We start from the raw sequence: 12,500 nt of genomic DNA on the forward strand, positions 1-12,500 counted from the left end.
CTTAAACGCTCAAAGCGACCAGGTTGATTAAATTTGAGCGGACAGCCTACGGTGTGTGTGTGTGTGTGTGTGTGTGTGTGCGCGCGCGTGTGTATGTGTGTGTGCGTGTGTGTGCGTGCGGGAGGATAAAGAGAATTTGTAAAATAAAGAGTGAGAATGAATGGCTAGATGGCTAGATACATATGGAATAACAAATAAGACACAACCAAACAAACATTTTGCGACAAACCAACCCTTTTTTTGCATTCACAAATAATAAATCATAACCACATTTTTTGCATTTATTTACTTGAAATACAGAAATACTCGGACAATATCATATCATCTCATACAAAAAGTCGCACTATTTTCATCCTGCACCGCAACTATTCCCTGTAACCACAAGATAGCGCCCCAGCCCAGTCGCCCGCCTCTTCCCAGACTGCTCTGCCGAACGCCTGGTCTCAAAGTGAGTCCGGCCTAATGTGATTAATAACCTTCACCCGAGGAGGCGAATTGTTAAACTCCGCTGTATTCATGAGGCGAGCGGAGAAATGCGTGCTGTTGTACACCAGGCGGTAAATCCTCCTGCCTGGTCGCTCTCTGCCAAGGGGCCAGCATTGATTTCCAGTGAGCCGCGCTATAAAATCAAGAGCTTTACGTCAATGCTCCGGTTCCCCTGCTCCTGCTTCTTTTCTTCTTTTCCTTTTTGTTGCAATCGATGGTAAAAAAAAATGTTTTCCTGTCCGGTAAACACAAATACATTTTAAAGCAACATGTCAGCTGTTTTGAATTTTTATTACAGTCCCTTCAAAGTTGTTGACCCTCCACTCACCTGCATTGAGCAGGCTTAAACACGTGTTGTCGGTCTCGTTTTTATGTTATCATATGCATAATAATATAGTTCCTGGTCTGGGTTAGTTTGTATGATTTTTCCTTTTTTTAGTTTTCATAAAAGTCACAATTTTGTACCCATGTAAATTTCGTCCAATTATGTTGATCTGTGGTCAACTGTCACTCATAGCACGTTGATTGACAGCTAGCTTTGGCTTTTGACTGGTTCAAATATCAAGGTGAAGCCCCGCCCTAAACTCCAGCGTCTGCAGACAGCGCCTCATGGCTCTGCCGGAAGTCTCCTCTTTCCCGGCATGCTGGAGTAAACCGCCTTCCCATTGGTCACATCCCCTTGGCCTCGTTGCAACGATCGGTCTATACTCAAATTCTAATAGATTATGGTTCGGCAGAGTAGCTTTCCTGTCCATATGCATAATCCCACCTTGAGTCTGGTTCTGCCGTTTTTCTTTTGTTGTATGCCAAGGAGCTAAACAGTTTGCTGTAGAGCCCTTCTGCTACGGGGGTGTAACCAATGGGAACGAGGCTTACTATATGGGGCTTCCTTGCGTGGAAAAAAAATGAGAATTTTTATCAAAACTAACAAGGGAAATATAAAACAAACGCTGAGCAGGGACTTTATTTTATATTTTCATGTAATAATTATACATTTCATTAATTGTTAAATAATTGTACATTTGGTATTAAAACGATTTTTCAGGCATCTCAGTGCAAGCGATGAGGGGGGGGTTCAAAATGTTAAAATAGATCGCGCTAAAATTATGTAGGGACACAACATTTGGAAATGTGCACTTTGCATACATATTTTATGGAGGGGGATTAAAAGCTTGATGGTTAAATATTGCTCCGTCGTCAGTTTCAGAGGAACTTTGGTGTAGAGCCTCACCTCAGAGGACAGATGGGGCCTTCTGCGGCTCGATGGGGTCCATCTCAGACATCATGCACCGTATATGAAATATCTAGTTAAATATTTTTTTGGGGAAGGAGATCTCTTTGTTCATGATTTCACTCCTTTAAAAACACTCTAGGCCTACTACAGTCTTAACTGAGTGCACTACCTCATTATGGGTAGGCTCACAAAATAGACAGTGGATTAATAATCTAAAATCTGAGAGGCATTTCTCTTAATTTCGCTTCATAATTGTTTCAAACAACCATGTGTCTGTAAAGGTTTCGTATCAACAACACTGTGTAGACTGTAGACACTTAATTAATTAAAAGCCCCTTATGAAACCCTCATCGTATCACCCTAGCGTGCGATGACTTTCTGCTCAGTAGAAATCTGTAATGAAACAGCAAACAAGGCCTGACTCCACCCCTTTGATCTGAAGAAGCTCTGCTATAACACAGTAGGACTGCTGGATCTGTGATGGAAAAATCCCTATGTTGTTGTATGTTTTAACCATTGAAGCTTTGTTTTCTATTCCTTGTATTGTCTAGCCAGCGTACCTGTTCCTAGTGTTAGCTAACGTTAACCTTTATGCCTGGGGTAAACTGGCCACAAGGGAGCAGGGATCCCCTTATGCATTCCCCTGCTTGATGAGAACACAGATAACTCTGTCCTTTAGGTTAAAATATCCCTGATTTGAGCATTGATAATTGCATTGCAGAGGGGGGGTGTAACTCTTTAAATAGCTCTGTAAAACTGTATTCTGGGCTCAATCTGCTAGAGAGGAGACTAGTGTATGCATAAGTTAAAATAGGTAAATCGTCTACAACTATAGAAGTCTTATCTGTCCTAGACGCAATGTCTTGTAAAGAAATTGCTACGACAGATCCCAGATGATGTAAGAGTTGACCCTGGGGTTTAGATTGCTGAGTGGTCAAAGTGGCATTTCACAATTTTAAACTCATAACACTTCTTTTATGTCTGCTGTAAGTGGGTAACAGTGTTTTCCCACTGAGACAAGCATGTTTTCTGATCTGAATCATGGATCATCATGCATGGAAACTTAGTGCATGACATTCATTCACCTTCCTGTTTACTGTTAACATGTGTTGTATGGGCGTAGTAACTAGACCCCTCCAAACATACTGTGTTCTGTGACATTTACACACATAGACACAAACACACACACACACACTCATAAATGCCAAATGCACACACACACACACACACACACACACACACACACACACACACACACACACACACACACACACACACACACACACACACACACACACACACACACACACACACACACACACACACATATGGACATCTAGATGGGTTAGACCCTGAGAGACCCTTTAGAGTCTGACGGCCCAGGGAGTCATAGTGTGGGCCTGGTGACAGGTGTATATTACAGTACGTCCATGAAGATGTATCTATATGTAGATATGTATGGAGAGAGAGCTTTATATATAGAGCTTTAGTGTGGGTAGAAGACCAATGTAAGTAGTGGTCATTTGGGCTCTGACCTGGCTGTAGAGGAAGAGGGCTGGACAGCTGGAGAGTTTATTGAAGTAGTTATTGAGAAATATGGTAACTATTACTCTCTCTAGTGACTTATTTTGATTAGGTGAAATGCTGCTCTATTTTGAGATATTCGATCATGTTAAAAACACTGTATGCTCACAGCATCCATCACAAACACCAAACCACAATCTTTTCCCACAATTTAACAAGCTTCTTTGTTTCAATCTGAAATAAATTGCTACTAAGATGTTACTTTGGGTCGATTTAATTGAGTTGATGCCCATAGAGCAACAATCCAATACAAAATAATACTGAATACCACGTTCATTTAACCAGTAATGTGTAACAATTTATTTTTAATCTTTTGCAATGAAGTGGTATTTTTTGGTTACAATCAAGACAGCTTATCCCTGTTTTTGCAAATATATCTCCCCTTGTATCTACAATCAAACAACAATCCTGCCTACATAGACACGCAGGCATTGTTTGATGTTGTCCCTTAGGCGAAAACATTAGCCAAGTGGACACTAGCTTTCCTTACTGTGGCTGGGATGGCTTTGAGGGTTTTTAGGGTATTGGTTTGTTATTCTGCTAATATTTGGTTTGCTTTCGGCTGCTTGTATCTGACTATACTAATAAATTGTCTCTGGGTCTCTCTACTTCTGAGTCATTGGCTCTTTTGAAACACTATTTGAAGACCCCCCCAATCCCACAAAGTTGTACTGTAGCCAAGAAGCACAGCTGTCCCACATACGGATTCCCCCCCTCCAGCCCCTAAACCCGTGATTAACCCAGAATGCTGACCACCAAACTGAATTAACAGAGCCCAAAAAACGTAATTACATCTCGGTTTATACACAGATTATTTTTTAAACTTTTTATTTCCATTTAAATGTATTCATTTCAAGTCAACAATATACATGAAATCCTCATGGTCTCTCTGGAACTGCATACAATTCAAACGCATCGTATCCACATACTGGGGAGAGGAAAGGGGTTTTACAGTGGGGGAGACATTGGAAGACACCATTAAATCCTAAAACAGAGGGGTGGTGAGGGAAGGGGGGGGGGGGGGATTGGAGAACGGTTAAAGTCGAGGTGCTTCAGCCGCCAGATTCCGAACCTCCGGTCCGGGGTCGACACAATCTTCATCACGCCGCCGCGCCGCCATAGAAGTCGTTCAGTCCAGTGCTGTTGTGCAGAAGGGAATGCTGGGAACTGGGAGGACTCAGTGCAGTGGACCTGTGGGAGGGATGAGAGAGAGAGGAAATGAGCTAAAAGCAAAGCATGTGTTGCGTGTGTGTGTGTGTGTGTGTGCTTCGTCGGGTCACGAACACACCACCCCTCCCAGGGTACATTGCTGAAGGGGCAAAAGATATTTCAGTTTGATCCAAGGGTTTTTTTTGGCTGCTGCACCCCAGCATGGGGGGGGGGGGGGGGGTGCTGTGGGGGGGCATGGGGTGGGTGTGAAGCCTGTTATGTAGCAAACCACTTGATTCCACTGTGAGGGCCCTCATTGGCTGCTTGAGCCATGTTGTGCGTGTTTGCAGGCGTAGGGGATTTGGGGTAGATAATCGAGGCAGTCAATACTAGTAACCATTTCATTATTTATCAAATAGGAGGACATCTAAAAAAAAGGATATGATAACCCTATTTTTCGCAAATGCTGTATTCTCTAACCCTCCCTACCTCTATATGCAAAAATAGAAGAACACATTTTAAAGTGTCGGTTGGGGTACGTTCTTTGAGGGCGAATAATATTGTAGTGTCAAAAAAAGGCTCTGTTCAGTGGAAATCGAATTGTACAATAAACCCCCCCTTCCAACAAGGGGATGGTCGAAGCTTCACAATAAAAGCGCTGAAGTGCTTAACGTTTGGAGGGGCTTACGTTTGCGGTAGGAGCGGCAGTCTTCACGACGTCTCCGCGGCCGCGCTCTTCACGCAGGCGGCGAAGGCCTCCAGCAGGTCCTTGCAGCCCTCGGCTCCGTTCGCCGCCACACTGAGGAGGAGGAAGGCGAGAAGAAGAGGAAGATGAGGGACTTGAGACGGTGTATACATTGCCGGTTCTGTCACTCGCGTGTCCTCTGTATGAAATGTATCTTGACTGCATTTGCGTGTTTGTTGGGTTCTTAGCTAGCTGCCTGCCCGGGGACTGCTACTATAATGCACAATGTCCCCAAGTCAAATATCTACGTACATTAATAACAGAAGAAGATGATCAAGAGAACCTCCCAGAAGGACAGAAACACGCAGTGTTGGTGTCTGATGTCAATATTGGAGACAACAATCAACAATATACAAGATGCGTATCATTTGCCTTCGATAGGAAAGAAACACAACTTGTCAGACAACATAGACATTTTACGGATGTTTGTATGATAAGCTTGAGACTTTCTTATAATACAAGTTATTATTATTATTTGGAAATACTCAAAATGACGTCATGCATCAGTCTTAACCATTCAAAGTGGAATTCATTGCTGTAAAGTGTTGAAAGTATTCCATCCTCCATCCAAGATTCCCCACTGATTCCCCACTGCTGATCTGCTGAACCTGATCTGCTCCCAGGCCCCTCTGAAGGGAGAGCACCGAGGGTGGAAGATCTCTGGACAAGCAAGATGGCCACCGTCACTATGAACCCAAATTGTTAAATTGTCTGTTCACTCAATGGCGACAGAGGGCAGTATGCTGCATCAGCTTAGTGACGTCACCCAGGCCCACTGGAGGCCAAGTTCACCTCTCCTGTCTATAGCAGACAGAGAGAGAGACAGACTGGATGAGAGAGAGAGACAGAGGGAGGGATGAGAGAGAGATAGGGAGTGAGAGAGAGAGAGGGAGTGAGAGATACAAAAAAAGAGAGAGAGAGCGAGAGAGATTATTTCCGTCCAACACTGCCACAGACATTGTCATGGCAAGTTAGGGTGATGAAGCGAAAGGAGAGAGAGAGAGAGAGAGAGAGAGAGAGAGAGAGAGAGAGCCAGAGAGAGAACAAACAAGAGAATGAATAGGGAGAGGGAGGGCGATGGAGGGATAAACCGCAGCGTCCTGTTCGCCAGTAGACCGGGAAGGGAGCGATTGCGTAAACCTGCCATGATACACGCCATGGATGGATTAACATAATGGAGAGGGAGGGTTTGAGGTCAACACACGACGAAAGGTCACCTCTCCTCTCTCCTCCTGCCTACCTCTATTCATCCCTCCTTTCTCTTCCCTCATCATCTCCTGCATTGGCGCTAGAGCGTTTACACACACACACACACACACACACACACACACACACACACACACACACACACACACACACACACACACACACACACACACACACACACACACACACACACACACACACACACACACACACACACACACACCTATAGTGCAGAGAGCCAGAGTCCCCGTTTCCTCAGTCCCAGTGGACTGTATCGTCTCCATCACGCGTCACTCTCTATTATTACCACCGCCGCATCGACACAGTCGATGACCCCCCCCCCCCCCACTCCCCCCAACGTCATCACCGCCCGCCGCACATCACAGTGTATCCTGTTGAGCCCGCCAGGCTCCTCCCCCTCACATGCCCGTCTGTGCGGGCCGGAGATTACGCAACACATAGCTGGAAGAGCACGGATTAACCTTAACCGTACTCTCCACTGCAGTCGAAACAGAGTGAGCAAGCCCGGATGGACACTGTGTGTGTGTGTGTGTGTGTGTGTGTGTGTGTGTGTGTATGTGTGTGTGTGTGTGTGTGTGTGTGTGTGTGACAGTGTGGTATTCTATGCACTTGTCTCAAAGCCCTGAGTCTCCAAACGTAGAGCAGAACCTCAGCTCCGGGACTCCCTGTCAGATAATCCCCCCAACCAACCCCACCCGCCGATGGCTGAGGGAGGCGGGACAGCCCCCTTCTGACCAATCACATTAAACCATAATGAACCAGTCCTCCTTTACATAATGGAGGTAGGAAGGTTACATTATAATCTGAGCTAAATTATCTAGCAAAGAAAATTTGGGGAAAAAGCATCAAGGATTGACCCAAACACAATTTCCCGGGTCCTAAATCTATTGACTAAATGTAAATGTAAATGTAACGCCATTTGGGTGCCCTGTGAAAAGCAGCACCACCATTTTGCAACTTTTGTGTACTACAATATAACATTAGCTAGCCAGAGAGTAGCATTGTTAGCATGTGATGATGATGAGTGTGGCTGGGAGGGGTGTGGGCGGGGCCTGCTTGGACACAATCAGGAAATGGAGGCTGAATAATTTAGCGGGAGAGGTCCTCTTGAGACCGACATGAATAATGGATGGCTCATGCTGCAGCAGTGGCCAGAGAACAAATGGCGGCCGGTCGGCTGAAGCACTTAAGAGTGAGGGAGGATGTACGTTTGGCAGCAGGCCTGCCATGGACTAATGGTTGATTACATGTCTGTGTTTGACTGGGGGAGGGGAGCTGGATGCTTAGGGCATCCGGCCAATAGGGTGAGGAGGAGGGTGGGTTATATAGAGCATCTAGCCAATAGGCTGAGGAGGAGGGTGGGCTACATAGTGCATCCAGCCAATGGGGGTACACAGGGGTGGGTTGATTAGAGCATCTAGCCAATAGGGTAAGGATGAGGGTGGGTTGATAGAGCATCTAGCCAATAGGCTGAGGAAGAGGGTGGGTTGATAGAGCATCTAGCCAATAGGGGGATAGAGGGGTGGGTTGCAACTGTTTTTAACCTATGAAGGGTTTGGGTTACTACCAATGTGCAATTTAATCCACCAGTGTGACACCACTGCCTTATAGACATTATAAACCACCTCATGACCACGCTCAATAGGTAATTGTTAAATACTGAATCTATCAATAAATACATGTTTTTATTGCTATATATTGTAAGACATTTACATTTTACATTTAGGGCATTTAACAGAAGAAGTCAGAAGAAAGAAACATAATATTGCTGTAGGCACAGTAAGGATGTCCATAGAACCAAGTGCCAAGCACTAACAATTGTTAGATTAACCCAATCTCCTGGATACAACAAAGCTAGCTAGGATAAGATGCTCCACTCTCTTCAAAACAGGTTGGACAGGTATGAAGGTAATCAAACAGTTAAACTCCACCAGCTCAGTACTTAGTGTATGCTCTTTCTCATACAATTATGAATGAAGAGTGGATCCATTTGAAACACGTATGTAGAGGGTGGGATGGGGGGGGGGACTTCACAGACTTCTGCAGAGTCACCACATTCCAGAGGGAAAGGGGAATCTGTCTACAAAGCAGCGCATGTGTGCACATGAATAACTCTGGTATGCGGTCTTGGGTCAGGGTCTGGCTGCTCACTAACCTATATTTAAAGGTCAGCTCACATGCCCTATGGAGCTACTGGTGTAAGATAAAGTAGTCAGAATAACTATGACAGGATTTGTAGCCTACTGTAGCTCCACAGGTACCAAACTCTTTGAAAGTGGATGAGAAACTACTGATGTGAATGCATGTTGTTAAATGCATACCACAACTTTCACTAGCTTATTCACGTCACTACATACAAATCTGAGCTTTATTTACCCATACAAAAATTTCCAAGTCAATCTGATTAGATAATATCTCACAATTGCTTATACCAAACACAAGGTGAGATCGGGAAGGTTTTGAGTATTTCATACAAAACACATCCTACATGTTCAAATGTCTCCTAAAACTACAAGTCTGGCCAGCAGAAACGACATCATAGCGTCATAACCAAGATCCTAAGCAAGATCATTAATTATGAACACCTGACCTCAGATGTCCTCAGCTCCATTCAGAACTAAATGCTGTTCTCATGCTACTTCTGCATGCTCAGAAACGAGCTCAGAGACACGCAACCTCCAACGTCTCACGCTTTTCCCTAAACCCACCATGCAGTCCCACTCCTGCAACCATCAATGAACTATTCTCGTTTACCGTAGAGCCGCTGGACTTTTTCCCCAATTTACATTTTAAATACATATATTTAAACTCAATGAGACCCTCAATATATTGATCTTGAACTTTAAGTACAACCCTTTACATCTCCCGCCATAAACCTTATCATTTCCAACATGGCCGAAGACAAGGTGACCAGTTGCTTTGCTGGCTTAAGTTTTTTTTTGAGCAGGTGTCAAACGAAGCTGTGATCTGATCTAGGGTTGGGAAAGTCTCATGTTATCTTGTACATACAGCCACACACTGTAACCCACACACACACACAGTTATTTGAAGACTTCTAAAAATACATCGTTTTTTCGAGTGTACATTACAATCATTTTGCAGCACATGTTTAAGCAGAACCCTGACTTGAGTCCGGGTTCTACCTACCGATTGCCACATGTACAACAATCAGAAGAGGCAGAAGCAACAATGTATGCTGGAATAAAAGCGTCACAGAATCAAACTCTCAAAGAACAGCAACATTCCCATGCAAGACTCATTTCAGATAGTAATTTGTTCGGGTAACCTTTCCTTAATGTATTAACATTAAGCTATGCATTAACCATCTGTCCATGCAATCTTTAATCTTAAACAAACACATTATGACTGCGCGACCTGAGACCAAATTTCCTTGTTATATTATTTTGGCGCTTGTTAAATTTTAACAAGTTGTTACCTAATCGTACTTACCAAGACCTGCCCCTGTTTCAACAGGCCGCCTTATCTTCCACACACACACACACACACACACACACACACACACACACACACACACACACACACACACACACACACACACACACACACACACACACACACACACACACACACACACACACACACACACACACACACACACAGTTCGGTCAGCGAGGACCTCTGCACTGCTTAGATAGTAGGAATGTTACCCAAAGGTGTCAATAAAGTTTTTAACAAGTCCCAAAGAATGTAAAGATATCCGATATTAAATTCCTGTTTGTACATGTTGTTTCGATCTAGGCTTCAAACAAAAAGGGTTCCTCTCAAATACTTTTTTCATCCTCGTTTTATTAAAGCAAACTAAATAGCTTCTTCCCGTGCTATACCATCATGCTGGATCGATTAAAAAAATAAAATCGTTGCGTTGAACTGCTTTGACATTGACGCTGTCATTGACCAACGTGTGCAGGCACACGGTGTCATCCATGTTGTTCTGGCTCTGCTGGTTTATCGGGGAATGACACTGGAGCTTTTACTGGCTGGAGGGGTGGGTTTTACAAACCGGGGGGGGGACTCTCAGCTCCAGTGTTCACATATTAGACACAATTACTCTCTAAATGTCCGAAACATTTAGAGAAACATTGTCTGTATTCTTTCAGGGGGGTCTCTCTCTCCCTAATTTCTCTTTAGAGAGCTAAGGGTGCGTGGGGGGGGGGGGGGGGGGGGGGGGGGGGCATTCCCATTCACACTCATAAACCTCATTAACCCCCACCCAAAACAGAGGGCAAGGTGACCTTTAACCCCGAGACCCGGGGAACATGTCATGCTCAATCTGAGGAAACTGCTGGTCTACACATTATTCAAGCTGTGCGACACGCCATGGGACGCCGCCATGTCCTCCGCCGCGACTCCATTTTAGCTGCCCGCCACGGAGGACGCTACAGCACCCCCATGTTCCCCCAACGCGGTCGCCCATCGCCATAAAGCTAGCTTCCGAAATTGTTGCTTAGATCCGAACGTTCGGGTGAACCCCGAGCGGGAAAGAGCTTTCACGACGGACTTTGGTGGATGCTATGTTGCCCTGTGGTCAGGCCGGAGGATCAGTGTCATCGCATCACACTCCTCTGCTCAAAGACACAAGGTGTCAAGCAACCATTTCGCCCCTTTCGGAATTGCGAAATATGCAAAAGCTTCGAGGCCTTGCAAGGACGGACTGCATCTGTATAAATCTACAGAAGAATTCGGACGGTAAAGCCCAACAGATCATCGGCGGCTGAGCAGCTGTGGCACAGAGCAGGGGGCGATGGCAGAACAACTGCCATCCTGCCCAGCGGGTGAGGGCAGCACAGAGGTGTGGGCCTCACAGCAGCATATTGGATATGCAAGGGCAGCTATGCAGAAACATTATCTGTAATAATCAATCGACTTCCGCGTGAATATCGAGCACGATGCCCCCAGTGCATGATATGCATTGACCTATCCCGTGGACTTGTGAACACACACACACACACACACACACACACACACACACACACACACACACACACACACACACACACACACACACACACACACACACACACACACACACACACACACACACACACACTCTTCCACCTACCACTTATCCAGGTTGGCTTTGATCTCGGCGCAGGCGGCCGCGACGGGGGCCTCAGCGGGAGCGGCGGTCTCAGAGTCCGACATGTCTGTGGTTGGTGGTGGCGGTGGCGGTGGTGGTGGTGGTGGCGGCGGTGGTGGTGGTGGTGCTGTCTGTGGTGGTCACACTTCTCCTGCCTGTACCACGGAGAGAGAGACAGTGAGAGTGAGGGAGAGAGAGAGCGAGAGAGTGAGAGAGAGAGAGGACACATGAGGGGGCGGGGGGGGGGGCGAGGAGCAGAACATGACACGGCAGACACATGTGTGCATAATGAGGGGGCGGGGTCATGGTGGGGGGGCGGGGTCATGGTGGGGGGGGGGGGGGGGGGTGTTAAGAGGGAGGATCTTCTATGAGAGGGGATCCAACTATTTGACACTTCAAATAGGCCTGTTGCGATGCAAATGGCCTACTTGAAATGTCAAATAGTTTCAGTCCGAAGGAGCCGAGCCTTTGATTAGGAATTTTTATATTGTGTGCAGTGCACGTTGGTTAAATTATTAACATATTAACAGTGGGACGACTCAATAGACCACGTCATCAGGTCAGCACGTTTACCAACCCGTGCAAAGTGGGCGCAGGAGAGGAGAAAAATAATTGCAATGTCCGGAGGAAACTAATCATTGACTAAATCGCGCCCCCTGTTGGAATGGTATAGACATTACAGTCTAAATTATGAAAATTAATGAATGAATAGAGCTGTAAGGAAATCAAGCATCAAAGTTCAATAGAACCTGTATAAATTATCAACAGATATTTGCGGTTGCAACTAAGGCAACTCCCTGAAGCGCAAGCCATGGCATGAACCGAAGATTGTCCAACGTATCCCAAGGTTAGATAACAGCGCATGTTACGTAATTCCCTCACTACCGATAGTGGACACATCTATCCACTAGCTCATATCTAGTTAATTTCGAGCGTGCTGCAAACAAGAACAGCAAATTAATGCAACACTTTCAGCC

General features: G+C 45.5%; 1 protein-coding gene across 1 annotated transcript in view; it reads right to left on the reverse strand.

The window, feature by feature from the left end:
* LOC311389243 (serine/threonine-protein kinase BRSK1-like) overlaps positions 1 to 955 on the reverse strand; it is a gene marked incomplete at both ends in the record, with an annotated part of 24,020 nt that extends 23,065 nt beyond the window's left edge. The window contains one exon of the mRNA XM_084488742.1: positions 952 to 955. Coding sequence (XP_084344868.1) covers positions 952 to 955 — 4 coding nt within the window. The remainder of the gene's footprint in view (positions 1 to 951) is intronic.
* Between the last annotated feature and the right edge of the window lie 11,545 nt (positions 956 to 12,500).

The sequence above is a fragment of the Micromesistius poutassou genome (assembly GCF_964030765.1).
Source record: "Micromesistius poutassou genome assembly, chromosome: 1".
NCBI classification, from domain to species: Eukaryota; Metazoa; Chordata; class Actinopteri; order Gadiformes; family Gadidae; genus Micromesistius; species Micromesistius poutassou.